Here is a 27170-nt window from a genome sequence, read left to right on the forward strand (position 1 = left end):
ACTTTCACTATATATTTTGCTTCTCATCCCCTTTTCTTCCGCCCATCTACTTTTACCTACTCCTCTAATCCCTTCCTCTCCCCTCATGTCAACCCCAAGTAACTCATTCCCAAAATCCAAATCAATATAAAATTAAGTTATGTTCTTGTTTGTCTTACACTTGCACTCAGATGCCCGAGTCAGGTTTGGTGCCTCATTGTGCTGTGTACATGGTATCAGATATTTCTTGCCCCAGAGAACTCTGTTTAAGTTGTTTTTTTAAATACAAATATATAAACATATTTTAAAAAGTGCACATAGAACAAACGATCCTCCTGATGTCTTGTATTTCTTGAAGATAGGTGCTAAGCAGTTTGTGACATTTAGATTGTAATGGGTTAAAAACTATGCACATGCTACAGCTAGTGCAGAATGCAACAGCTTGCCTGCTTCCTGGAGAAGATTGTCAGGAGCATATTATACTTGCATTATCCTTTTACCACACTTACTTCCCATCTACTTCCAAATGGGATTAAAGATTTTTGTTGTATTAGTCTATAAATCTGGACATAAATTTGGAACTTGGATACCTGATCATCTACCCTTCTCCCTGTACACTTCAAAGGAGATGATCTTCAGGACTGCGTGTTCTGAATGAAGGGCCCCAAACTGGGGAATCTGCTTTCAGTGCATGAAGAAAGGTTACTTGTTTCAGCCACACCTTTGCCACATATATCTAAACCAGAGGTTCTCAAACTTTTTTTATAATATGGACCATAATTTACTAGACAAAGAATCTTCTGGACACACCACTCCCATTCCCAATTGTACAAGTCCACTTTGTTTCTTAGCCTCTCAATTCCACAACATCCTTGTGGCAATGATGGCAATGTTTGTGGGCAGCTAGGGTGGCTCCTCCTCATTTTCACCTGCTTCTAATCAGCACCAGTGATGAACAGCATGTGCTCTGCAGACCACATTTTAGAACTACTAGTCTAAAACAAGGCATTTTCTTTCTCTGTTCTTGTTTCTTGGATGGTTAATAGAATGAAGGATCAGTAATGCTGCCAACTGTGGGCAATTCTAAATAGATGTTTGCATCCTGGCATGTCACACAGTGGCAATGGGCACACTATAAACTATAAAAATAAAAATAAAAACAATTCAGGCACAGGGTTTATACACAAAAGAGACCTTCTCAACATTTCCTTTAGCTGCACTCACTCAAGCCAAACTTCGACTCTATTCTTTGAGGACTGTCTCCTCTCAAGCTCTGGGGATACTTCACTGGGAGAAAGCCACTGGCTCTAGGACAGATGTGGGCAAACTACGGCCTGCGGGCCACATCCGGCCCACAGGACCATCCTGCCCAGCCCCTGAGCTCCCGACCCCTCCCCTGCAGCCACGTGGGCAGTGCTCTGGGCGGCAGGGCTGTGCACTTCTGCAGGGGAGCGCGGCAGCGAGTCTGGTTCTGGCCCTGGCTGGGTGGCACGGCTGCCAGACATGCTGCTCTGAGCGGCATGGTACGTGGGCTGGGGGGTTGGATAAGGGGCAGGGACTCCCTGGGGGCAGAGGTTCTGGGGGGAGGCAGGGGACGGGAGGGTTTAGATAGGGGGCGGTTAGGGGTGGAGGTCCCGGGAGGGGGCAGTCAGGGGACAAGGGTGGGGTTTGGATGGGTGGGTAGTTCTGAGGGGGCCAGGCTGTTTAGGGATATGTCCACAGCCTTCCCTACCTGGCCCTCCATACAGTTTCACACTCCGATGTGGCAAGTTTGCCCACCCCTGCTCTAGGATCTCAGATCCTGAGAGGAAGTGAGGAAGGAGAAAAGAGAATATTAGTTAAGCTGATCAGGTAATTTCTATGTCTGTTGATGAATCTCAGTTAACTCATGCGATTAACTAAAAAAATTTAATCGCGATTAATCGCACAGTTGAACAATAAAATACCAATTAAAATTTATAAATATTTTTGGATGTTCTTCTACATTTTCAAATATATTGATTTCTGTTGCAACACAGTATACAAAGTGTACAGTGCTCACTTTATATTATTATTTTTGATTACAAATATTTGCACTGTAAAAATGATAAAAGAAATTGTATTTTTCAATTCACATTATATGTATTTGGGGTCGGGAAGGAATTTTCCTCCAGGGCAGATTGGAAGAGGCCCTGGAAGTTTTTCGCCTTCCTCTGTAGCATGGGGCACGGGTCACTTACTGGAGGATTCTCTGCTCCTTGAAGTCTTTAAACCACGATTTGAGGACTTCAATAGCTCAGCCATAGGTGAGAGGTTTTTCGCAGGAGTGGGTGGGTGAAATTGTGTGTCCTGTGTTGTGCAGGAGGTCAGACTAAATGATCATAATGGTCCCTTCTGACCTTAGTATCTATGAATCTATAAGTACTACAGTGCAATCTCTTTATCCTGAAACTGTAACTTACAAATGTAGATTTTTTTTGTTTCATAAACGCACTCAAAAAAAACCAATGTAAAAAACTTTAGAGCCTACAAGTCCACTCAGTCCTACTTCTTGTACAGCCAACTGCTAAGACAAACAAGTTTGTTTACATTTACGGGAGATACTGCTGCCGGCTTCTTATTTACGTCACCTGAAAGTGAGAACAGGCGTTCGCATGGCACTTTTGTAGCCGGCATTGCAAAGTATTTATGTGCCAGATATGCTAAACATTTGTATGCCCCTTCATGCTTCGGCCACTATTCCAGAGGACATGCTTCCATGCTGATCATAGAATCATAGAATATCAGGGTTGGAAGGCACCATCATGATAGTTTAAAAAAAAATGCATTAATTAAATATGTGACTGAACTCCTCGGGGCAGAATTTTATGTCTCCTACTCTGTTTTACCCGCATTCTGCCATATATTTCATGTTATAGCAGCCCCGGATGATGACCCAGCACATGTTCGTTTTAAGAATACTTTCACAGCAGATTTGACAAAATGCAAAGAAGGTATCAATGTGAGATTTCTAAAAATAGCTACAGCACTCAACAGCCAAAGGTTTAAGATTCTGAAGTGCCTTCCAAAATCTGAGAGGGACGAGGTGTGGAGCATCCTTTCAGAAGTCTTAAAAGAGCAACACTATGTTGCAGAAACTACAGAACCTGAACCACCAAAAAAGAAAATCAACCTTCTGCTGGTGGCATCTGACTCAGATAATGAAAATGAGCATGCGTCGGTCCGCACTGCTTTGGATGGTTATTGAGCAGAACCCATTATCAGCATGGATGCGTGCCCACTCAAATGGTGATTGAAACATGAAGGGACATATGAATCTTTAGCGCATCTGGCAAGTAAATATCTTGTGTCACTGGCTACAACAGTGCCATCAGAACACCTGTTCTCACTTTCAGGTAACATTGTAAACAAGAGGTGGGCAGCATTACCTCCTGAAAATGTAAACAAACTTGTCTGTCTGAGCAATTGGCTGAACAAGAAGTAGGACTGAATGGACTTGCAGGCTGTAAAATTTTACATTGTTTAATTTTTGGATTCAGTTTTTTTTGTACATAATTCTACATTTGTAAGTTCAACTTTCATGCTAAAGAGATTGCATTATATTATTTGTATTAGGTGAATTGAAAAATACTATTTCTTTTGTTTTTTTACAGTGCAAATACTTGTAATCAAAAATAAAGTGAGCACTGTACACTTTGTAGTCTGTATTGTAATTTAAATCAATATATTTGAAAATGTTGAAAACATCCAAAAATATTTAAATAAGTGGTATTCAATTATTGTTTAACAGCATGATTAATCATGATTAATTTTTTTAATCGCTTGACAGCCCTAGTCATTTCTTGCTTCCACAAGATGGTGCAGACTGGTACCGTCAGGTTCATCACGTCTTTAACTAAGAGCTGTGAAAAAACCTAGAATGGATAGACTGGACTTTACGTACCTCAGAGTCAGAGCCTAGGGTTAGAACTGACATACTGTGGTTTAAGTCCAACTTTCTACGAGATGCAGAAGGAACTAAAATATACTATTTTCCATAAGCTCCTTCTCATTAATGTGTTAAAGCTAAGTGTATGCACACACAAATCAGGACATTCAAAATTAATTCACATTGTTAACATGGCCTCTATTCACATAATGCACACTGTTTTGCATGACTGTACAGTATATGGGGGTAATTATGACATGTAGCCTCCAGCTTGTAGGATCTGGCAGGGTGGTTGGTGGTACTAAGATGGTTTTCATTATTTTTCTTCTTCCATGAGGGCACTGGCTGCCAAACCACTTTCAGTCAGAATTCAAGATCTTTTTCATTATCTACAAATTCCTAAATGGTCTAGGACTCAGCTCCCCACAGAACTCTTCTTTATGACTCCGCTGCAATAGATGGGGATCCTGGCTACAGCCCCCAGTCAGCAATTTGGCTCATTTTATTAAAACATGAGACATTTCCCTCCTCTGTAGCTGTATTGGCTCTACAGAGAGATATCAGACAGGTGACTCAAATGCATGAGTAGCAGATATCCTGAATGAAAGGCCACTTTTACAAGTCACCTTTCTTACAATAGCATTTCCTACATTTTATCCATTTAATTTCTTTCTTACAAGAAAATAATTTAAATTAAAAGCCACAGAGAATGTTCCATCAATGAAATATATGCAGTAGTGTTTATTTCAACATGTGATGCTTCAGACACATGCCTACTTTCAAGAAAATCTGGAGTTCCAGGCCTCTCTGCTCATGAGGGAAGACAAATATTTACTCAAAAACATGCCCATCAGAGGTAGGGTGGATCCTGAGAGCACACCACAATTTCCAGGGAACCATTGCTAACTAAACTCAAAGGAGAATATCTTCACATGCAGATTTGTAACTGCAGGGCTGGATACCTCATAATCCCTCTCTCGCCTGTGCAGTGGTGGGTAACTCAGGACTATTCTGCACAAAGGAGGTAGATATGCCAGCAGCCCTTTGGCTTCCTTCACAACTAGACCACCACTCCCGATCCTCTATTTTGGTACTGAACCTGTCTTCAAGTGAAACACTCACCTCCCATTGGGTGGAGACTGCTCAGTGTGTTCAGGTTCCCAGATGAGGCAGCTGCTGTCTGCTGAAGGAGCTGCAAATAAAGCTAGACATTACACCAAAAAACAAAATAAGAGTGAGAGTGAGGGCTGGCTCTGCTTCTGGGAGAAACTGCACCGCACCACAGCCAGAGTGCCGCCATAAGGGGAATTCCCATTGCCCATGCATCATGCTACAGCCAAAGCACCAGCATAAGAAGAATTCCTCACATTCACTACAGCCAGAGCACCGTCACAATGGGAATCCCCAATGCTCACGCACCACGCCATAGCCAAAGATCATCACAAAGAAAGCTTTCTCCATACACTATGGGCAGAGTACTGGCACAAAAGGAATCCACATCATCCATGCACCCAGTCCAAAAGACTGGCATAGGGATGTGTGTAAGGAGAAACCTTAACTACTGCAGTCAGAGTGCCACCGCTAAGGGAATAACCCCTCATGCCCCACACTACAGCTAGAGTGCCAGCACAGCGTGACTGCCAACCACACAAAGACATTACACTGAAGCCAGAGTGCCAGGGTGTGGGGAATGCCCTCCACATTCTTCAGCTACAGCAAAAGCACCATCATGAGGGGAATCCCCATCGTGTACTGACTGAGCCACAGACAGAGTGCCATTTAGGAGGAATTCCTGCCCTTTTCTCCATAGCTAGAGTGTTGTCACAAAGAAACCCCACTCCAGCAAATCCAAAGCAATAGCAAAAAGGGAAATTTCCTCCACCTCCTGCATTACATCACAGCCAGAACGAGGTGAAAATTTCGCCCTTCTCTACCCCCCACACTGTAACAGCAAGAGGAGAAGCCCCCCAATCCCCTTGAAGTCCCACACAAGAGCTAGAACACAGTGATTTGAGAGACATTCCTCCCCTGTGAACCCAGCAATGCCAAACAACTGAGAAAACTGGTGAAAGTAAGCTTGAACAATAATTTAGTTTGTCATTTTTTGTTATAAAGCTCTATATATGCTGTACCACTATTCACTACATCTAGTCTCTGCCTGCCTGTTTGTTGGGGTTTTAAATTGTGAGCTCCTTGGGGCAGGGATCAGACATTCTTTTCTGTTTGTACAGCACCGAACGTTTGTGGGTGTCAATTATTGTGGAAATAAATAATAAGAGTAATGTAATAAATGCTGGAGAAGAAAGAGTGGGAGATGAATACAACAACTTTGATGGCGGACAGAACTGAAAAGGGGCTTGAAATTACACACATGTAAAGTACTCAAGAGAAGTTAACCTAAGGAGAAAATCTTCCCAGCAGGTGACTTTGGGCAAGTTATAGTATCTCTATGCCTCAGCTCCCCATCTGTAAAATGGGGAATAACATTAAGTTCCTCACAGGAATGTAGTGAATATAAATACATTGAAGATTGTGACTGCTCAAATAGTAAGATGAGGAGGTCTACATAAGCATCTTAGATAGGCAGATTGGTAGAACCCACACAGAAAACTCACTGCTAAGTATTGGGGTCCAAGTGTGTTCAGACCAGCCAGGTTTCCCCATACAGAGGCTGCGCTTATCTGTTGCATCTGCTGCTGGAGTTGCTGAGCAATACGTTTCTGCTCTTTGTCCTTCTGCGTATCTGCAAATTTCACCACGATGGGAGAAGAGCAACCCTGAAAATAGCAGTTCACATAGTTACAACCTCCCAAGCAACTGCGTAAATATGGCACAAACCTATGGGAATGGAGTGCTCTCGCCCCCGCACATATAAAGGTGCCATTCCTACCTCAAATGTTCAAAATCTCAGCTGCTTTTCACTTTAGTTTGTATTGACTTTTGCTATTTGCTAAAATATTTAATAGATCTTTCAGTCCAAGACGCACTGTCAGGAAAACTAACTCCAAAGATCTCCCCTCCCCCTGCCCATCAAGCTTTATGATCTCTGAGTGGTGAAGCCTATCCCCATGTCCCCAAAAAGATTTATCTCACCTCCATGGTCTGTGCTTGGTGCATTGCTTTGATTGCTGTTTGCGCCATGGCTCTTGTTGTAAAAGTCACAAATGCACAACCTGGGGAAACAGCAGAAAGAATCAAACTAACCCACCAGATTCATCTCAACAACTGAAGACAAACAAAGGAAAATACCCCCTGGTCTGAAGCGCCCTACCAATCAATATAGACAAAATCTGATCTTGAGGTGCAGGGGAAAGAGTCCAGAGGAAAACCTTGAACTGTTAGGGATGCTTTGTGCTTACCTCGGCTCAGGCCATCTGGGCCCCGTAGTATCCTGCATTCCTCAATCTGCCCAAAGGAGGAGAACATCACCCGGATGTCATTTTCATTGCACTTCTTGGAGATCATCCCAATAAACAGCTTTCTATCTTCCACAGCTGAGGAATCAAAGGAAAGAAGCCTTGGCATTACAGTAAAGTAGCACTCACATCAAGCAGGGAACTCGAGAGCTCTCATTGTTTCAGTAGGCCTTGTTCATATTACCCAGCTACTCTAGTGGTTGAAATCAGAGGCTGAAGGAGCGCAGTGTTCCCGCGATAAGAGATACTCAGGGTGATAAAGCACTGAGTACCAACTCAGAGAAAGAGGTTAAAGGGATCAGCAATTAGATTGAGGAAGACTACTAGTTCTCATTTAGTTAAACCCTTCTCCCCCTCATTGGACAGTGTGGGATTGTTCGCTGCAGCAGAAAACTCTAGGGATTTGTCCAGTCAAACTCCCACATATTCCAAGTGATGAGATTTTACTCATTTAAGAGAATGCTCATAGGACATTTCTAGTGAACCTGAAAGGAGTCTACAAGTGTTTTATGCTTTAATTACATGAATAAATAGTAATGTGCGGAATGCTTGCTCCTCCCTTCCAAGCCCTTTGAATGTGGAGGATGAACTGAACTCTTCCAACAGAGAGAGCTTGGCTGAAGGGGATATAGATATATTCACTCATTCTGCCATGCCCGCTACTGGTCTTGGGTCGTTCTGCAGTGCCTGTCCTCAGTTTCCATCCTCCACGGAATGCCTCAATACAATGCCTCAAATACAAATACAATGCCTCAATACAAGGCCTCAAATAAAGCTAGACATTACACCAAAAAACAAAATAAGAGTGAGAGTGAGGGCTGGCTCTGCTTCTGGGAGAAACTGCACCGCACCACAGCCAGAGTGCCGCCATAAGGGGAATTCCCATTGCCCATGCATCATGCTACAGCCAAAGCACCAGCATAAGAAGAATTCCTCACATTCACTACAGCCAGAGCACCGTCACAATGGGAATCCCCAATGCTCACGCACCACGCCATAGCCAAAGATCATCACAAAGAAAGCTTTCTCCATACACTATGGGCAGAGTACTGGCACAAAAGGAATCCACATCATCCATGCACCCAGTCCAAAAGACTGGCATAGGGATGTGTGTAAGGAGAAACCTTAACTACTGCAGTCAGAGTGCCACCGCTAAGGGAATAACCCCTCATGCCCCACACTACAGCTAGAGTGCCAGCACAGCGTGACTGCCAACCACACAAAGACATTACACTGAAGCCAGAGTGCCAGGGTGTGGGGAATGCCCTCCACATTCTTCAGCTACAGCAAAAGCACCATCATGCCAATACATGCCAAGTCACGTATTAGCATTCCTTCTCAAGCACTAGTTTGTTAAAATGAGAACTTAAAAACAGTGTTTCTTCCCAGCCTCTTGCTGGTGTCACAGTTCCACCTCTCTGAGGTCTGGCTATTTTACAGTTTCTACTCTTGGGGGAATTCTACGTCACTGTGCTTGCACAGAATTCATGGCCCTTGCAGATTTCTTTGCTTCCCTGCAGAAAAATGACTTCTGATGGGGAAGCAAAGGGAAGCTTAAAGAGCAGTCATGCACCCCCTACATGGCAGTGCAGGCAGGTTGGTTTGGGCACCCAGAGCAGACAGTAGAAATGTAAATCACCAAAGAGGTGGGAATGGGGGTGTTGGGCAGTCATGTGTGTGTGAGAGAGAGAGAGAGAGACACTCTGTCCCTCTCATTTGCTATTGCGGCATGCTTGGCGTGAAGGGGCAGGGTTTTGGGGTGTTTCTGAAGAGGTAGGCATGGGATAGGCTCTGTTCCCTCAGGCAGAGCAGAATGTAGCAGCCTGCTTACTTAGTGAATTGTTCCACTGTTCTTAGTGAATTCCCCCAGGAGTATAAAACACGTGTAAAAATTTTAAGGCTCCTTTACATTGCCAGAGTGGTGTAAATGAGCCTTATTGTAAACAACAGTATGGCCTTATAAATGCTTATGGTGCTTTAGTGATTAGAACTGGTCTAAATTTTTGGACTGAAAAAAATTCTTATCAAAATGTGCTCCATGAACTGTTTGCTACTGACCTTTTTGGAGATGGTCAGTAGCCAGTATAAATTATGAGTTTGAGTCCCTAGCCCTCACTTGCTCTTCAGTTGCCTATGATGTAACACTGAGCATATGGCTGCATATATTTGTTGACTAATAACCGGAAGTAAAGGGTCAATACTAGCTACATTACTATTAGACAAAGCGGGTTTGGTGATTTCCTCCAATGCTCCCCACTCCCATTCTCCATCCATTGTACTGTAGTTTAAATAAATTACCAAAATAATTGAAACCAGCTTGATTATATTGCGTTATTTTGACAAAAATATGCAAAATTTTAAAATATTGTGCACAGCATTCCCCCAGGAGTAAGTTTCAAACAGTCTCTCTCTTTTCAGTCTCTGTCTGAGGTCTGTCTTCAATTGTTTCCACCTAGTCTCTCCAGCTGTTCCCTGACTCTCTCCTCTTTAGAGTCATGGAGTTACCCAGGCACCTGATCCTGGCTCTGTAGACTCTCTAAACTTTCAGGCTGCTCCTTGAAGGCTTAACAGACTGCTTCTCTCAGAAACTCAGCCCCAGCTCTCCAGCTGGTCCTGGCTGTCTGCAGTAGCACTCCATCATTGATCCCGACTGTTCTGAGTTCTTCTCAACCCTTTTATAAGGTCCTTCCTAATTCTCTCCCCATAACTGGGGTCAATTATAAGTAAGCCTCCCTAACACCTTCAACTGGGGAGAGATCACTTGATCATTACCTGTTAGGTTCACTCCCTCTGGGGCACCTGGCATTGGCCACTGTCAGCAGACAGGATACTGGGCTGGACGGATCTGTGGTCTGACCCAGTTTGGCCACTGTTATGTTCTTATGTAAGGTGTTTGATTTGGTACCACACAATATTTTGACTAAAAAACTAGAATGATATAAAATTAACATGGTACATATTAAATGGATTAAAAACTGGCAAACTGATAGGTCTCAAAATGTAATTGTAAACAGGGACTCATCATTGATTGGGTGTGTTTCTAGTGGGTCCTGCAGGGATCAGTTCTTGGCCCTAAGCTATTTAATATTTTTATCAATAACCTAGAAGAAACATAAAATCGTCATTGATAAAGTTTACAGATGACACAAAAATTGGAACAGTGATAAATAATGAAGAGGACAGGTCACTGATTCAGAGTGATCTGGATTACTTAGTAAACTGGGTGCAAGCAAATAATATGCATTTTAATACAGCTAAATGTGTACATCTAGGAACAAAGAATGTAGGCCAGCCTTATAGGACTGGGGACTCTATCCTGGGACGCAGTGGCTCTGAAAAGATTTGGGGGTTGTGGTGGATAATCAGCTGAACATGAGCTCCCCATGTCACACTGTGGCCAAAAGAGTTAATGCAATGTTGACTCTGTCATTTTCTGCATTTACTGATCTTGTAATAATATGCTGATGGAGTATCTGTGTATAAATAAACAAATTTCCACCATGAAGAATTTATTATTTATACTGCGGTAGCAGCTAGACACCTCAACCAGTCTGGGATCATACGGGGCCAACCACTGTACAAATATACAGCAAGTGATAACCTCTGCCTTAAAAAGCTATTTAGGCCCCAGTTTCATCTTTCTTGTAAAGCAGACACACCTTATTAGAGGAGATTTTACCTCTATATTTGGCACTGGTGCAACTGCTCCTGGAATACTATGTCCAATTCTAGTGCCCACAATTCAAGAAGGATGTTGATAAATTGGAAAGAGTTCATAGAAGAGTCATGAGAATTATTAAAGGATTAGAAAACATGCCTTACAGTGACAGATTCAGAGAGCTCAATCTATTTACTTTAACAAAGAAAAGGTTAAGGGGTGACTTGATTAGTCTATAAGTATCTACATGGAGAACAAATATTTAATAACGGGCTCTTCAATCTAGCACAGAAAGGTATAACATGATCCAATGACTGGATGTTGAAGCTAGAAACATTCAGACTGAAAATAGTTTTGTTTTTGTTTTTATTTTTTAAAAACAGTGAGGGTAATTACCCATTGGAACAATTTACCAGGGGTACTGGTGGAGTCTCCATCACTGGCAATTTTTAAGTCAAGACTGGATGTTCTTCGAAAAGAGATGCTGCTCTATGAATTATTTTATGGAAGTTCTATGGCCTGTGTTATACAAGAGGACAGACAAGATGATCACAATGGTACCTTCTGACCTTGGAATCTATCACTGAGCCCTGGACTACACTACAGGGTTAGGTTGAATTTAGCCACTTGAGGTCAATTTTATAATGGATGCGTCTCCACCAGCAACCCCATTCCGTCGACCTAAGGAGCTCTTAAAATTGACTTCTGTACTCCTCCCCAGCGAGGAGAGTAGCGCTAAAATCGACCTTGTTGGGTCGAATTTGGGGTAGTGAGGATGCAAATCGACGTTATTGGCCTCCAGGAGCTATCCCAGAGTGCTCCAATGTGACCACTCTGGACAGCACTTTCAACTCCGATGCACCAGCCAGGTACACAGGAAAAGCCCCCGGAACTTCTGAATTTCATTTCCTGTTTGGTCAGTGTGGCGAACTCAGCAGCACAGGTACCCATGCAGTCCCCCCAGAATCGCAAATGAGCTCCAGCATGGAGCAAACGGGAGACATTGGATCTGATTGCTGTATGGGGAGAAGAATCTGTGCAGGCCGAACTCCAATCAAAAGAAGAAATGCTAATATATATGCCAAAAATCGCACAGAGCATGATGGACAGAGGCTACAACAGGGACACACAGCAGTGCCACATGAAAGTCGAGGAGCTCAGGCAAGCCTACCAAAAGACAAAGGAGGCAAACAGTCACTCTGGGTCAAAGCCCCATAAACATGCCACTTCTATGATCAGCTGCATGGCATTCTAGGGGGGGACCCTACCACTACCCCACCACTGTCCGTGGACACCTACAAGGGGGGAGTCTCACGTGACATGGAGGAGGATTTTGTGGATGAGGAAGAGGAGGAGGAGGAGGAGAATGCGCAGCAGGCAAGTGGTGAATCCATTCTCCCTGGCAGCCAGGACCTTTTCATCACCCTGGAGCCAATACCCTCCCAAGGCGGGACCCCCGACCCTGAAGGCGGAGAAGGCACCTCTGGTGAGTGCATATTTGTAACTACAGTACAGGGTTTAAAAGCAATAGTGTTTAATGTCTGATTTACACTGAAGACTTGGGATGCATTTGCGGCCAGTACAGCTACTGGAAAAGTCTGTTAACGTGTCTGGGGATGGAGCGGGAATCCTCCAGGGACATCTCCATGAAGCTCTCCTGGAGGTACCCTGAAAGCCTTTGCAGAAGGTTTCTGGGGAGGGCTGCCTTATTTCGTCCTTCAGGGTAAGACATTTTACCACGCCACGCCAATAGCAAGTAGTTTGTAATCATTGTACCACAAAACATGACAGCAAATGGTCCTGGGCTTTGGTCGCATTCAAGCAACATTCAGTCTATATCTTTCTGTGTTAGCCTCAGGAGAGCGATATCATTCATGGTCACCTGGTTGAAATAGGGGACTTTTTGCAAGGGAACAGTAAAAGGACCCCGTTCATGCTGGGCTGTTCGTGCTTGGCTAAAAGGGATCATCCTTGAGAATAGCCACATGGCGGGGTGAGGGGATCATTCCAAATAGCCATGGGGGCGGAGGGGAGGGGAGAAAGAGATGTGTGCTGCACATCCCCCTGAAAACCACAGCCCCTCCTTTTAAATGGCAAACCTAACCGACTTTGCTTGCTATGGGAAAGGAGGACGCTGCAGTTTGAAAACATTCTCACATGTTATGAAGGCGTTAGAAGCCAAACCCGCGTACCCTTTGACTTACCATGGCTGCCTGGAAACTGAATTTTGTTGCCCAGACATGGGTGATGTGTCACCATACCAGCAGGCGCTCAATATAAAAGGCAAAATGTGACCTTGTACCTAAAGCACGTGTGCTGTCTGCTGTGAATTGCTTACTTCACTGTGAAAGAGTCTCCCTTTTGTTCTCAGAAATGTATCATCTTAAATTTTACTCTCCCTTTTTATTCCCTATCAGATGCAAATGTTTCTATGCGCCCCCATCTCCATCCCTGAGGTTATCGCAGATTAGAAGGCGAAAAAAAGCACTCGCGATGACATGGTTTCCGAGCTCATGCAGTCCTCCGACACTGACAGGGCACAGCTAAATGCATGGAGGCATTCAGTGGCAGAGTCCAGGAAAGCGTTAAGTTAGTGCAATAAAAGGCAAGATGCAATACTGAGGCTAATGGGGGAGCAAACGGACATGCTCAGGCATTTGGCGGAGCTGCAGGAAAGCCAACAAGAGTACAGACCGCCACTCCATCCACTGTACAACCGCCTGCCCTCCTCCCCAAGTTCCATATCCTTCTCACCCAGAAGCCCAAAAATGCTGGGGGGGGGACGGGACCCCCCTCTGGGCACCCAGCCACTCTGCTCCAGAGGATGGCCCAAGCAATAGAAGGCTGTCATTCAAACAGTTTTGATTTGTAGTGTGGCCACAATAAGCAATGTGGCCTTGTCCTTTCTTCCTCCCCTACCCCACCCGGGCTACCTTATCAGTTATCTCCCCTTTTTTTTTTCAATTAATAAAGAAAGAATGCATGGTTTCAAAACAATAGTGACTTTATTTCCTTTGCCAGCTGTGATCGAAGTGGGGATGGTGGCTGGCTTACAGGGAATTAAAATCAACGAAGGGGGAGGGTTTGCATCAAGGAGAAACACACGCAACTGTCACACAGTAGCCTGGTCAGTCATGAAACTGGTTTTCAGAGCCTCTCTGATGCGCAGCGCATCTACCTGTGCTCTTCTAATCGCCCTGGTTTCTGGCTGTTCAAAACTGGCAGCCAGGCGATTCGCCTCAACCTCTCACCCTGCCATAAACATCTCCCTCTTACTCTCACAGATATTATGGAGCACTCAGCACACAGTAATAACAATGGGAATATTGGTTGTGCTGAGGTCTAACCTAGTCAGCAAACAGCGCCAGCGAGCTTTTAAACATCCAAAGGCACGTTCTACCACAATTCTGCACTTTCTCAGCCTATAGTTGAATAGCTCCTTACTACTGTCCAGGGTGCCTGTGTATGGCTTCATGAGCCATGGCATTAAGGGGTAGGCTGGGTCCCCAAGGATAGCTCTAGGCCTTTCAACATCCCCAAGCGTTATTTTCTGGTCTGGAAAGTAAGTCCCTTCCTGTAGGTGTTCAAACAAACCAGAATTCCACTGTATCAACCAGCCGAACTGCCTCCATGATGTCCCAATTGCCACATCCCGTGCTTTCAGAAACATCTGTGTTCATGTCCTCCTCTCAATCGTCCTTGTGCTGCTGTCTCTTAGTTAGGTTCTGCACATACTGCAGTATAATGCACAAGGTGTTTAAATGCTCGCAACAGCAGTAGTGAGCTGAGCTGGCTCCATGCTTGCCGTGCTATGGCATCTGCACGGGTAACCCAAGAAAAAAGGTGTGAAATGATTGTCTGCAGTTGCTTTCACGGAGGGAGAGAGGGAAGGAGGGAGGGGAGACTGATGACATGTATCCAATACCACCCGCGACAATGTTTTTGCCACAGCAGGCATTGGGAGCTTAACCCAGAATTCCAATGGGCAATGGAGACTGCGAGAACTGTGGGATAGCTTCCCACAGTGCACCGCTCCATGAGTTGATGCTAGCCACGGTAGTGAGGACACACTCCGCTGACTTAATGCGCTTAGTGGGGACATACACAATCGACTGTATAAAATCGACTTCTATAAAAATCAACCTAATTTCATAGTGTAGACATACCCTTAGAGGGCCAGCCAGCTTGTGACATGGGGGAATTGAGCTTCCCCCCACCCCACACCAAGCCTGGTGAAGAGAGGGCATCTAGCTCCACACTGTACCCCTTACTGTCTACAATTGAACCTATTTATACTGAAAATGTAAATAGAAAAATCACCCCACCAGGATTCTGTTAGGTCCATTTGGTCATATTCTCCATCAAGCAGATTACTTCAAGTTAATTTTGCTTATTTCCCCATACTCCTGTCATGACAGGGGGAGCAACAGCAACCGCTGTATAAGCTAAGTTTCGTATGTATCCATTCTAATGTCATTTTAATAATGACATAGAAAATACCATCCTAGTTCCGACCAGTGCACCATCCAGTTACAATATCCTGTGTGACAGTACCAGATATAGAGGAAGTTGCAAAAAATCTTATAGAGAACAGTTAATCTGCCCAGGGGAAGAAAATTCCCCTAACCTGTCAGTTAGCGGATGGTTTTCAACCTTTTTTCATGTGTGACCCCTAAAAAATTTCAAATGAGCTGAAGACCCCCTGGGGTCTGTGGACCACAGGTTGAAAACCACTTCTTTAAGTCAACAGGGTATGATATTCCTATGTCTTTTTTTTATCCTACCGAATGTAACTGTAGATGCGTTCATTATCTGTGTAACTGTCTACTCCTTTTTTGACTCTCACTAAGCTCTTGCACCCAGTAATAACTAATTACAGGAGCTCCATAGGTTATTTATGTATTATGTGAATGCCGCACAAAAAAAACCAAGACCAAAATCATAGACACGTCCCTGTTTGTTTTATCAGTTATAAATTTGTTGGTTTACAGTTTTATCAAATGTCTCCTTGTTTTTGCATTATAAGAGAGGGTAAATACGATTTACTTTCTTGTTACTATTTGTTATTTCATGCACCTCTATCATGTTTCCTCTCATTTACCTCCTCTCCTAACAGTCAATCTTCTTTTCAATTTCTTTCTTAATACAGCAGTCTTTCCATACCTCTAATCAATCTCATGGTTCATCCGTAAATCTCCTCTATTTCTGCTGTGTCCCTTCGAAGACAGGTGATAAGAATCCAAAATAGTATCCCATATGAGCACATATCATTAATTTATATAGTCATACTGTAATCAGAGCTAATCAGAAGAGTTCACTTTTTTTTGCAAAATTTTTATTAAAGTTCAAAACAATTTTCATTCCAGTTTTTGAAAAGGAACAATTTTTAAGGTATTCAAATTTTTTTCATGAACATTTTTATTCAAAATTTTTTTTTTGTTTTCCTGAAAAAAAAATCTGTTTTTAGTTTGGAACTTTTCATTTAAAGACAGAAAATTTTGAAAACCCTCAAATTTCCTTTAAAATTTTCATATCAAAGGAAAGACCATTTCTGATGAAAAAATTTTCATTAGAAAAATTCTGAACAGCATTAATTATATTTTTAGTATAATTTTCTGTCTCTCTTTTTGCATCCTAACATTTTGTTTGCTTTCTTCACTGTCACTGTGTAGTGAGTACTACTGAGCTATCTGCCATCACACTGCCCATTTGTTATGTCATGTACAAATTTTGCTCGCTCATTGCTTACCTGCTTTCCAGACCATAAATATATATATATATAAATACCAAACCTAGTATGGAACCTCAAGGTACCCCACTGTTAACCTTCTGCCACTTTGAAAATTCACCATTCATCCCCAACTCCTTGATTTTTTTTTGAGAGTTATTAATCTATGGTAGAACTCTCTCTCTGACCTCATGACTAGACACCAATAACTTTCTAAAACATTTACCTTTGGGCCTGAAACAATTTTGTGATAGGACTCTAACCTGATGGTAACTTTGTGTGTGAGAGAGATAGTTTGAGCACACAAAGTTCAGCTGATTTTGTAAATGAGAGGAAAAAAATTCATTTCTCATAAAGAAATCATGGCTCCCTTTTTCTGAATCTCTCTAGTGCTGAAACAATGAGGCATTTAAATGTGGCCTGTAACTAGCCATCAGAGCATCAGGTGAAATTTGGTCTTGATTTGATTGAGTTAAACAAAGCCCCTATGTAATCTACTGTGATCTGGACCTACATTTTACAGAAAGTTTCTGCTGCACTCTGGAGGAAATTCTCAAAATTCTGCACCAGCTTCAGAGAATTTTTAAAATGGATGATGTTATTGAGTTAAATATGAAAATGGATAACAATACAGTGGCCTCATGTTATTTACTTTTCCATAGTCACACTGTATTTTGTGCTGTCCTTACATATTCAGTTTATTATATACCACAGATTGTCATCTTTAGGTTAACAATCCATTTAAATGAACAGAGTAGTTCATGTTTCTCAGGGCTATTGCTCCAGGCTGTCTGCAAACAAGCACAAATCATTGCAGTACATTACATTTTCAAGGCTTTCTTCACAATCACAATGGCCAGAAACATTTAAAAAAAAAAAAAAAAAAAAAAGGCCAAAAGCTCAGATTCTGGAGCACAATTCTGTGACAAACTCTGCTGTTATGAAAAATCAGAATACACAGGTCGCTAGTTACAAGCCCTTTAAAAATGCATGTTATGCACAGTACTTTCTGAACAGGGTTTGTTACAGAGCTCCCAAAGCGCTCAGCAAAGGAAGGCAGCACTCTGGCTAATTTACACGGCCAGTGAAAGTGTAGGAAAGGCATACCTGGAAAGGTTCAAAGGTGGGAACTCTGCTCTTATTCACCTGAGTCGTTCCTAACACATACAGGAATGAAGCTCCCTCCTGTGGGCTTTCTATGGTGCTTTAGAAGGATGTTCCAAGCAGCATCCAACCAAATAGTTTCAGATTACAAGATTTTCTCAGGTTCTTGCCAATCAGTTGCAGCCAGCACAGCTGCAAAATCTGAAATTATTCTTTATGGTTTTTCTAGTCACTTTCAGTTACATGAATCTTAGCTGTTACTTGTAACAATGTAGGTTAATTTTCAGACAGAAGTGCTATTTTTAATTGGTTTCCCCATAAACTCTTTGTCCCTGCCTTCAAGGCTCAGCACAACTGCAATATGGCCTACACCTTATACCCTGACTCATGCAAAACCTTCCATAACTCCTACTCCGCAATACTGCCAAGACCTGAAATTCCATTTGTTTTTTATTCTCTCTCTCCAATCCCCATATCTTTTCCAGGTTGCTCCTAATTTATGTAATGACCTGCCAATCTCAACTGAGTCAGTCGCCAATCCCTCCTCATTCACTTCTTCCATGTCTAGAAGTAGTGAGTTAACTCTGTTTATATATAGAAATAACCCCAACTCCAAGTTACTCCCTTCTCAAGGGTGTCCAATGCATCCTGTCTTCTTTATGTCTGTCTTTTAAATTATAGGCTCTTTGGGGCAAGAATTGTCTTTCCAAGTCTTATACAGCACTGAGCACACAGTAGTTGTAACAAACAATCAATCAATATACTGGTCCATGAAGACAATAAAATTAGGGTAAGCATAAAAGAATGAAAAAATACTAAACCCCACCCTGATATAACAGGATCTGACATAACGCGTATTTGGATATAACGCAGTAAAGCATTTCCCCTCCTCCCTCTCAGGCTTGCGGCAGCATGCTCAGGGGAGGACAGGGAGCGGAGGTGAGCTGGGGCGGGGTGGGGCGGGAGGGCGTAGCAAGTAACGGGGGGCGGGGTAGAGGAACCACTCCCCGCCCCAGCTCATCTCTGCTCCACCTCCGCCTCCTCCCCCTCCTGAGCATGCCGCCGTTCCACTTCTCCCCCTCCCTCTCTCCCTCCAAGGCTTGCCGCAAATCAGCTGTTTGGCGCAGCAAGCCTTGGAGGGAGAGAGGGAAGGGGGAGAAGCAGAGTGGAGGTAGCGTGCTCAGGGGAGGAGGCGGAGTGGAGGTGAGCTGGGGCGGGGAGCTGCCGGTGGGTGCTCTGCATCCACCAATTTTTCTCCGTGGGTCCTCCAGCCCCGGAGCACCCACAGAGTCAGCACCTATGGCTGTGGCATGTTAAGGGGGCCAGGGGTTTGGATAAGGGGCAGAGAGTCTCAGGGGGCAGTCAGGGGACAGGGGGGGCTGGATGGGTCGGGAATTCTGAGGGGTAAGTAGGTGGGGGTTGGATAGGGGGTGGGGCCAGGCTGTTTGGGGAGGCACAGCCTTCTCTACCCAGCCCTCCATAGCAAGTTCGATATAACGCGGTTTCACGTATAATGTGGTAAGATTTTTTGGCTCCTGAGGACTGTGTTATATCAGGGTAGAGGTGTACAAGATGCTATATTACACATTGTTACCCAAGGCTGTTGAATTACTGTATGTTGTTTTATTGTATTACTTGAGAAAGTCTATGATAATGTAATTAGATTATTGAAATGTGGTTGTACGAGGAACAAAAGACAAAAGTAAGGGGTTACATGCAACCTTAACTCTGGCATTTTCTGCATTTACTGGTCTTGTAATAATATGCTGATGGAGTATCTGTGTATAAATAAACAAATTTCCACCATGAAGAATTTATTATTTATACTGCGATAGCAGCTAGAGACCTCAACTGGTCTGGGATCATACGGGGCTAACCACTGTACAAATATACAGCAAGTGATAACCTCTGCCCTAAAAAGCTATTTAGACCAGTTTCATCTTTCTTGTAAAGCAAACACAACTTATTAGAGGAGATTGTGAATCCAACACTAGTTATGGTGGACTTTTCTCAAACCAATCAACCAGCCAAGTACATGGATAATGGTGTTGGGGGTTAAACAACAGGCAAGTGCAGAAAATAACTCACTGAATGCCTTCCCAATTAGTATAACTGTTGTGGGATAAGCAGCAGCAGGAGAGAGAGCATGATTCCAGGAAGTTTAGAAACCTCACCCTTATTTATTTATCCCTTTGTGGGCATAAATTCCTCTCAGCTCTCTAATTCACAAACTTCACCACACACATAGACGCTCTGCTGCCCAGAGACCACTGCAAGAGGGATGGGATCCCTTGAAATTTCCCCATCAACATTAACAATACCCTAAAAACCAGACTTTAGTACAACTTACCATTATTTTTTTCACTGTCAGCTGGTTTCATCTGGATGGGATGGTGCATCTGAAACCCAAAGAAGAGCATCTCAAACTTGATGTATTCACTCTGTACATAGCTGAGTCACATTACCCCACAGGAACCACTAAGGACATGGAGGGGAGCCAACACAGCTATTAGAGAAGGGTGAGATATAACCCCACAGAAATTTCTAGGAAAGGATCCCAAGGAGTGTTCCCCATATCTTTCAACTGATATGCCACCATTCCCCCTGGGTACTTCATTATGTTCCCCAGAAGCAGCGCACACAATTCCCTGCCATCCCTTTCCCCTCAAAACCTCTTCGAGATCTGCTGCCGTGACTTGCAGCTCTAGGCCCCTCCCTTTGAATTCATGTTCTAAAATAATCATGCAGAAGAGCAAGGCAATGTTTGTGCATCAGTGAAGCCAAAGAGCTTAGAACATGGGTAAATGGCAGGACAGAAAGACAAGCAGAAAAGATGCTTGAAAGAGCATGCTGCCTCTTACCCCTGGGAGGATCTTCATGTTGTGGAGAGCATTCTGTGCTTCTAGTGCAGCTTTACGGGTATAAAATGTAACAAAACAGCACCCTGCAATGCAAACCCAAAACAAGCAAATCAAGGATATTGAATTCCTGTGTGACAGACTGGGATACACAGTGCACCACTTCTACCCCTCAAACACAAACTCTTTGATAGACACAAGGATCATGGATGGAAACAGATGGCAATAGCTTAATATTGGATCTATTTAGAATAGGACTTCTGCCAAAATAATATTATATAACATGTGACGTCTTCAATGACTAGGCCTAACAGCCCCTGTATCACACTCAAAGGTTCACAAGAGCTCTCCTCTCATCCCAGCTGGGCTTGCCCAAGAATACGTTTCTAGAGACATTCTCATTTTTGCGAATACAGACTAACACGGCTGTTACTCTGAAACCTCTCATTTTTCCAGTAAGCATGGTATTTTTCTGCCAGTTCAAGTAATTGTTCAATACTGTCATCACCACTCTCAAAGACACCTAGCCCAATGAGTGCTAGCTCTTAGCATCACGAGGGCTGTGCCTTTTGTATACAGACTTTTAAATGCTCCACTTATCACTGAGAACAAATAATGAACACTCTCTTTGCCCACTTAATCAGACTTCAGCCTTGGGCATCAACTCAAGATGGAATCTCTCTCCAGATGGACTTAGTGTACAAAGAAATTACACTCAACAGTTCTCAAATGACTATAGTTATTTATACAAAAAGTTACAACTCCAAAACTTAACCAATAACGCATAATGCCCACAGGGTTTTTGTCTATAAAAGTGGATATAGTTACAAATAGGATAGTTGTGAAACACAGACAACAGAGTTCAGCTTTACGAGCAATCCTTAGCCTCTATTATTTCTGTCTCCCTGAATGCAGCTTGCAGACTACAGAATCCTAGAAGTTAGAGATAGAAAAAATCTAAGTTTTTCTAGTCTGTTCACTCCTCCTTCCTCAAGCCTCTGGGGGAGTGCAGAATTGCAGGTCTCTGTGTTCTCCCTCACTCCAATTCCTTTCTCCCTCTTCTCTTGTCTTTCCATCAGCACAGCCTCTGGGGGACATTCGTGATTTAGGACCTGACCACCTCCGTTTCCAAACCTATAACTCTACCCCTTTTCTGTACAGACTAGGAAGAAATTGCCTGTACTCTTGTGAGAGCATGTGTCATTCAGAGAGGTGTTAAAGAGTAGGTTACTGTATTCTGTTTTGCTAGTCTCAAACAGGTAGCTACTCTAGGGGATGGATATAAGAATTAGAAGTTAAAGATGAAGAGTGAAGCCCTCTTAAGAAGGCCCTCACTCTTACTACTAAGTTTCTTCTCCATTCCCCTGGAGCCAAGACAGGATTGTTCCCTATCTGTTCAGTTTAATTTTAAACATCAACAGCAATTAGGCTCTTGCCACGTCCCGCAAGTGACATTTCCACAACCTAATCAATCTCTACAAGGAAGTTTTTACTGATACTCGGCAAAATTTACCCTTTCAAGAAATTTACCAGAAATATTAAATAAAATGCATATATTAGTCACATGTAAACATCTTATAGCAAATCCCTTCTCTCACAAGCTAAGTGAAAAATGCTTATGGTAGACTACATAGTTGGCATATACAAAGCATATCTGTGAGCTGCATCTGAACTTTCCTTCTCAAAGTGTTTTACAAACTGTCATTACAGGCATGACTAACCACCTCTGAAATGGAGCTACCTCTGGGTTGAAACACAGCAATTGTTTGACAGTGTACAGAAAGTCTACAAAGCAGTTAAAATAGGAAGACAAACATATTGTATCCATCTCAACTGCAGGAGAATGTAATTACTTGATACGAAATTTGGCAAGGACATTGGGGTTAGCAACCTCTTAAAAGAGTTCTATGCGATCTTCAGCTGGCACAGATGACCAAGACCAGTAGTTCTCAAACTGGGCGTCGGGACCCCTCAAGGGGTCACGAGGTTATTACATGGGGAGTCACGAGCTGTCAGCCTCCACCCCAAACCCCACTTTGCCTCCAGCATTTATAATGGTGCTAAATATATTAAAAAAAAAGTGTTTTTAATTCATAAGGTGGGTCGCACTCAGAGGCTTGCCATGTGAAAGGGGCACCAGTTCAAAAGTTTGAGAACCCCTGACCAAGACTTTTGTTTTGAATCTCATCCAAAATATTACAGCTCCATTATTACAGTCCTTCAGAAGGGAAATCTAAACCTAACAAATAGGCTACATACCTGAGACATCCATTTCCCTTAGTGGTCTCCCATTTGTCCGATCACCCTAGCCCAATTTACACAATGAGATCACAGACCACAGTACAGCCACATATGAATGCAGATGCACTTATAAAGCACAAAGATCAGGTCTGTGTGTGTGTGTATGTATTTGTATATCTACAGTTAACTCCTTGGCATGTGAATAAGCAGAGAGATGAAGCATGACAGAGTGCAAGTGACTATAGCTGGGAACCCAAGTATCAGCTGAGAAGGACAGAAGTGCTCACCTTTGCTCTGAGGAGGGTTTTGGCTCCTGTCCCTCAGGACGTTAATTTCGTAGACAGCACCATACTGTTCAAAGAGTTCTCTCAGATCTTTCTCACACCAGCTCCGTGGAACCTGCCCCACAAACATCTTGATGGCATCTAGGTCAGGTTGATCTGGGTGATCCAGTGTGCCATTCATTTTCTTTGAGCTGCACAGGACAGGGAGGAACTTCTGTTATATCATCACCACCACCTTGTTTAGATTAATCGTTCTCCCTAGGTACCAACTAATGTTGCAGCTCCTAACAGCCTGCTTATGATGCTGTGGAAAAAGGTCTCTCAACAGCAGTATTTTAAAAGGACTCCTGCACACTCCAAGCAAACTAAGAGAACATTTAGATTTAGCCATCACTCTCACTATAGAGCTCTGGGCTTGGAGACTGTCTCTCCCCTCCTAGCTCCTACAGTATAATCAGCAACCTGGATTTGGGACACCAAAGTGTTTTGTGTAAAAGATTGAAATGTCATTGCCCATCACTGCAGAACTGGACACAAGGAAAAGCTGGAGTGGGAAGGAGCCAAAAACCAGGTGGTATTAGCAAACTTACTAACAAACTATAAAAATGATTGGGGAGCAAAAAGATTTTTATTTAAATTTGACAATCTACAGGTCCCTCTTAAACTAAAGAAAAGTGACTAGAATGAAGACACTAAAAGTTCCATAAGAGGTTCACATTACAGTAAGAGTCTCATGGGTCCAGAGAACTCTGAACAACATTCTGGGGAAAAAACAAGGTCAGGGTTGTGGCTGAAAATGAACACATTGGTTTTGTACACTATTCGGTCCCAGAGGATGATCAGGTTCATTTATCATTCATCTTGAAGTACCATCATTTTGAGAAAACTAATGGAATACTACTGGGGGCCCAATTAGGGAGGAGGAATCATTTTTCAGAATACAGTAGACAAGATTTTGAATACGGGGGGTCTTCAACAGGCTTCTAGGTCTTCTCTCAAACAGAACCCCAGCAAGTGATAATCCACACAACAATCTGCATTGGTTCCTTATTGTTTAGCTAGTGCAAGATGAGTCTTACTATTAGTATCAAAGACCTTAAATAAGACAGGTTCAATTTCTCTGGGGGACTGCCTGAAATGATATCCTGCTACAGCAGTGGATATTAGCACGGTGAAACTGCTGACAATCCCTATGTATAATCTAGAAGTGTGGGGAGAGGGGACATGGAATGATTCCCTCCCACACACGGTTGAAGGCCGTGAGTGGCCTTCTGGGCCAGCCTTCTTATTTTAGTTTTTTTACTGTCCTCTTTATTTACTGTACTTCAAGAAAGATACGTCCAAGGTGATAAAACACCTATTTGTGGTTATGTTCTTCCACGGTGTTTATTAAGAAGTCTTTAAGCACAGGAATTTTTAAAAACAAAATTACTAGTCAAGTTCCATTAAATGTGGACTGGATATTTATTGTGTGTATTCTGGCATCTCTTTCAGCTTGCAACGTGCTGGTTCAGACACATAGGAAGACAACTGTTGCCATAAAATGTTCCCACATTCTAAGAAGGGTTTGCACAAGGATGGAAAGCATAACGCTCTTTATTGGGAAAAGGCAAGGGGGTGACATGATGCCTTTCATTCTGCCAGAACTCCCACTGCAAGGGATTGATGCCTTTCAGAGAATCCAGAAAACCCAACTCCCTTTATTAAGGGGTGAACTACACAATGCCAGAATTTTGAGAGGGGAGCAACTGATAGGTATACATTATCCTGCAACAGCTGGTCCCAGCTCTGGTGTCACTCCCATGAGAAGCTCCAAGAGGGCAGCATGTCTCCTGGTAGCTAAATCCACATGGTCACGATATGACTTCAGAAACAGTTCAAAGATCATTCAATTCCTGTCTAAAAGAGAGCAGTCCAAAGCCATTCAGAAGGAAGGAATCTTAGTCTCCTAACACTGCACTTCAGTCACTGGTTTCAGAGCATCAGTACAGTGATTTGTACTGGATTCTGTAAGGAGTGCCACCAAGTAGCTCTACCCCAAAGGGGTTAACTGATTTCAGAGGGAATGAAGATGCATTCTGAGCAGGAGAAAAAACTGTAAACAACTTCCAGAATCTCTTTTAGAATGCAGCTCTGAGACTGTCCTGCCCTTTCACCTTTTCCTCCAAGGGGAGTAGTTAGGTAGCAAAGAAATGTCTAAAGAGGCAATCCTAAGCTAAGAGCATAAGTAAAAAAGCAGATATGAATATACAAAATACTTACACAGGACTGGTATTCAAGGAACAATGGTCCACCATCATCTCTGGGAGGAAATCCAACTTAAACGCAGCCATCACCTCTGTCTGCCACAAACCACTAACACTAAGTCAACGTACTGTCTAACCCCCAAACAAAAAACTCCACTTCCTAGAGTCCTGCAGGTCTTAACACACCAAGCCACACAAAAAACAAACTACAGAAACAGGAGCTCAGGGAGACCAGCAACAGACATCAGAGAAATAGGCTGGACTGGAAAAGGGACATGGAGTCGTGGATTAAAAGGGGGATGTGACCATGTGAAGGGAGGCTCAGCTCATTACACAATGAAAGTGCTGATGCATTGGGCTTGTTTTGTGCAATTTTCCCTGGCGAAGCAATACTGTGTGCTCTGTCAGATAAACAGAGTGTCAGATCAATGAAGATAGCAGTGGTTGACAGAGCAGAAGGAACACAAACTCTAACCTCACAGCCTTCAACAAACTCTTCACCCCCAAAAATGCCAGCCCTAGGCCTTGAGGTCCGTTAATAGATAGGTCCTGAACCAAGACTCTGTTTCAGCACCTGAGTGTTGATACCTCACAGGGTCAACACAAACCAAGGTGTGGCTGCTGTCTTTTGTCACAATGAGTTCTAGTAGCTTGCTGCTACAAGGAGGCTTGATCACTCAAAACCTCCTTATATATGAAGGAGTGCCTGCTCCAACGACGCTCCCTCTATTATGGGCCAAAACACATGCAGTCTCACACAATAAAAACAATACTTGGCACATACATGCAGAGTACATGAAATGTGAGGGCAAGAACAGGATAAAGTGTCTGGTGGTCATTGCAGGAAACAGAGTCAACACTCTTGGATTCTATATTGACCAAAGCTATGGATTCATTGAGTCCTCTTGATAAAGTCAGTTGATCACGGTGCACCAGCTTCCTTATAATTAAAACAAAGACAATACATGCTGACCTACTGAGGTAAAGAGGTTTATATGTTTGTAATGCGCTTTGAGATTCTGGAGAGAAAGATGTTACAGATATGCACAGAACTACTACAAACAGGAAGACAAAGGACCCCAGCATTCAACATGCTGGGAAAACCAACCAGCAACTAACTTGAATGGAAACGATATTTAAAACCAAGTGTTCACCAATATTACACAAGAAACAATTGCACTCCATTACTGTGTTAACAGCTGTCCCCTAACACCTTGCAAGGACCACACCCCTCTGTGAAATGATGAAAAAAGAAATGGTCTCAGATACATCAGTTTCCTTGTTTGGGAAATGCAGACTTCACATTACCTTACACTCAAACAAAACTGCTCTCTAAAGTTTGCTTCACTTTTGAGACCAGGAAGCTCTGCAGAAAATAATGTGGTTACACAAGGGGAAGATGTAGTGGTGATTCTTTCCAAGGTTTATGTAGTTCTGTAGCTTTGCGCTGCAGATTCCAGGTCTTACCAGCCAAGGGATAGCAGAACACCATCAGAACAAAATACTTCCCAAGCAGCGCTGCCTGGCCTTACAGTTGAGCATAGGATGGAGGGGAGCTGTTCTGGCAACAGATTCTCCTGGAAGATGGATTTTACAAGGGGTACTGAGATTACTGAGAACATTTCACAGGAGGAGTTTGATAATCATTATGGGTGTCTCCTGCCATGCCTTCCTACTCTTCTTTCCCAAAAGAAAGTCTGGCTTCATTCTACTGAACATAAAACAGATAACAGTTTAAAGGCAAACTAG

The 27170-nt window shown here is 43.1% G+C and overlaps 1 protein-coding gene across 5 annotated transcripts in view; it reads right to left on the minus strand.

Moving 5' to 3' along the window:
* Positions 1-27170, minus strand: part of CELF1 (CUGBP Elav-like family member 1) — a 102518-nt gene that overhangs the window by 22448 nt on the left and 52900 nt on the right. For 3 of the 5 annotated variants that reach the window (XM_077818670.1, XM_077818669.1, XM_077818673.1), the window contains 7 exons: positions 23179-23366; positions 20654-20736; positions 20143-20191; positions 7246-7380; positions 6980-7059; positions 6502-6663; positions 5009-5090 (listed from right to left, as the gene is read on the minus strand). In XM_077818670.1, coding sequence (XP_077674796.1) covers positions 5009-5090; positions 6502-6663; positions 6980-7059; positions 7246-7380; positions 20143-20191; positions 20654-20736; positions 23179-23366 — 779 coding nt within the window. The remainder of the gene's footprint in view (positions 1-5008; positions 5091-6501; positions 6664-6979; positions 7060-7245; positions 7381-20142; positions 20192-20653; positions 20737-23178; positions 23367-27170) is intronic. The other 2 variants (XM_077818671.1, XM_077818672.1) reach the window with 1 other exon arrangement.

Source organism: Eretmochelys imbricata, chromosome 6, assembly GCF_965152235.1.
Source record: "Eretmochelys imbricata isolate rEreImb1 chromosome 6, rEreImb1.hap1, whole genome shotgun sequence".
Classification (NCBI taxonomy): Eukaryota; Metazoa; Chordata; order Testudines; family Cheloniidae; genus Eretmochelys; species Eretmochelys imbricata.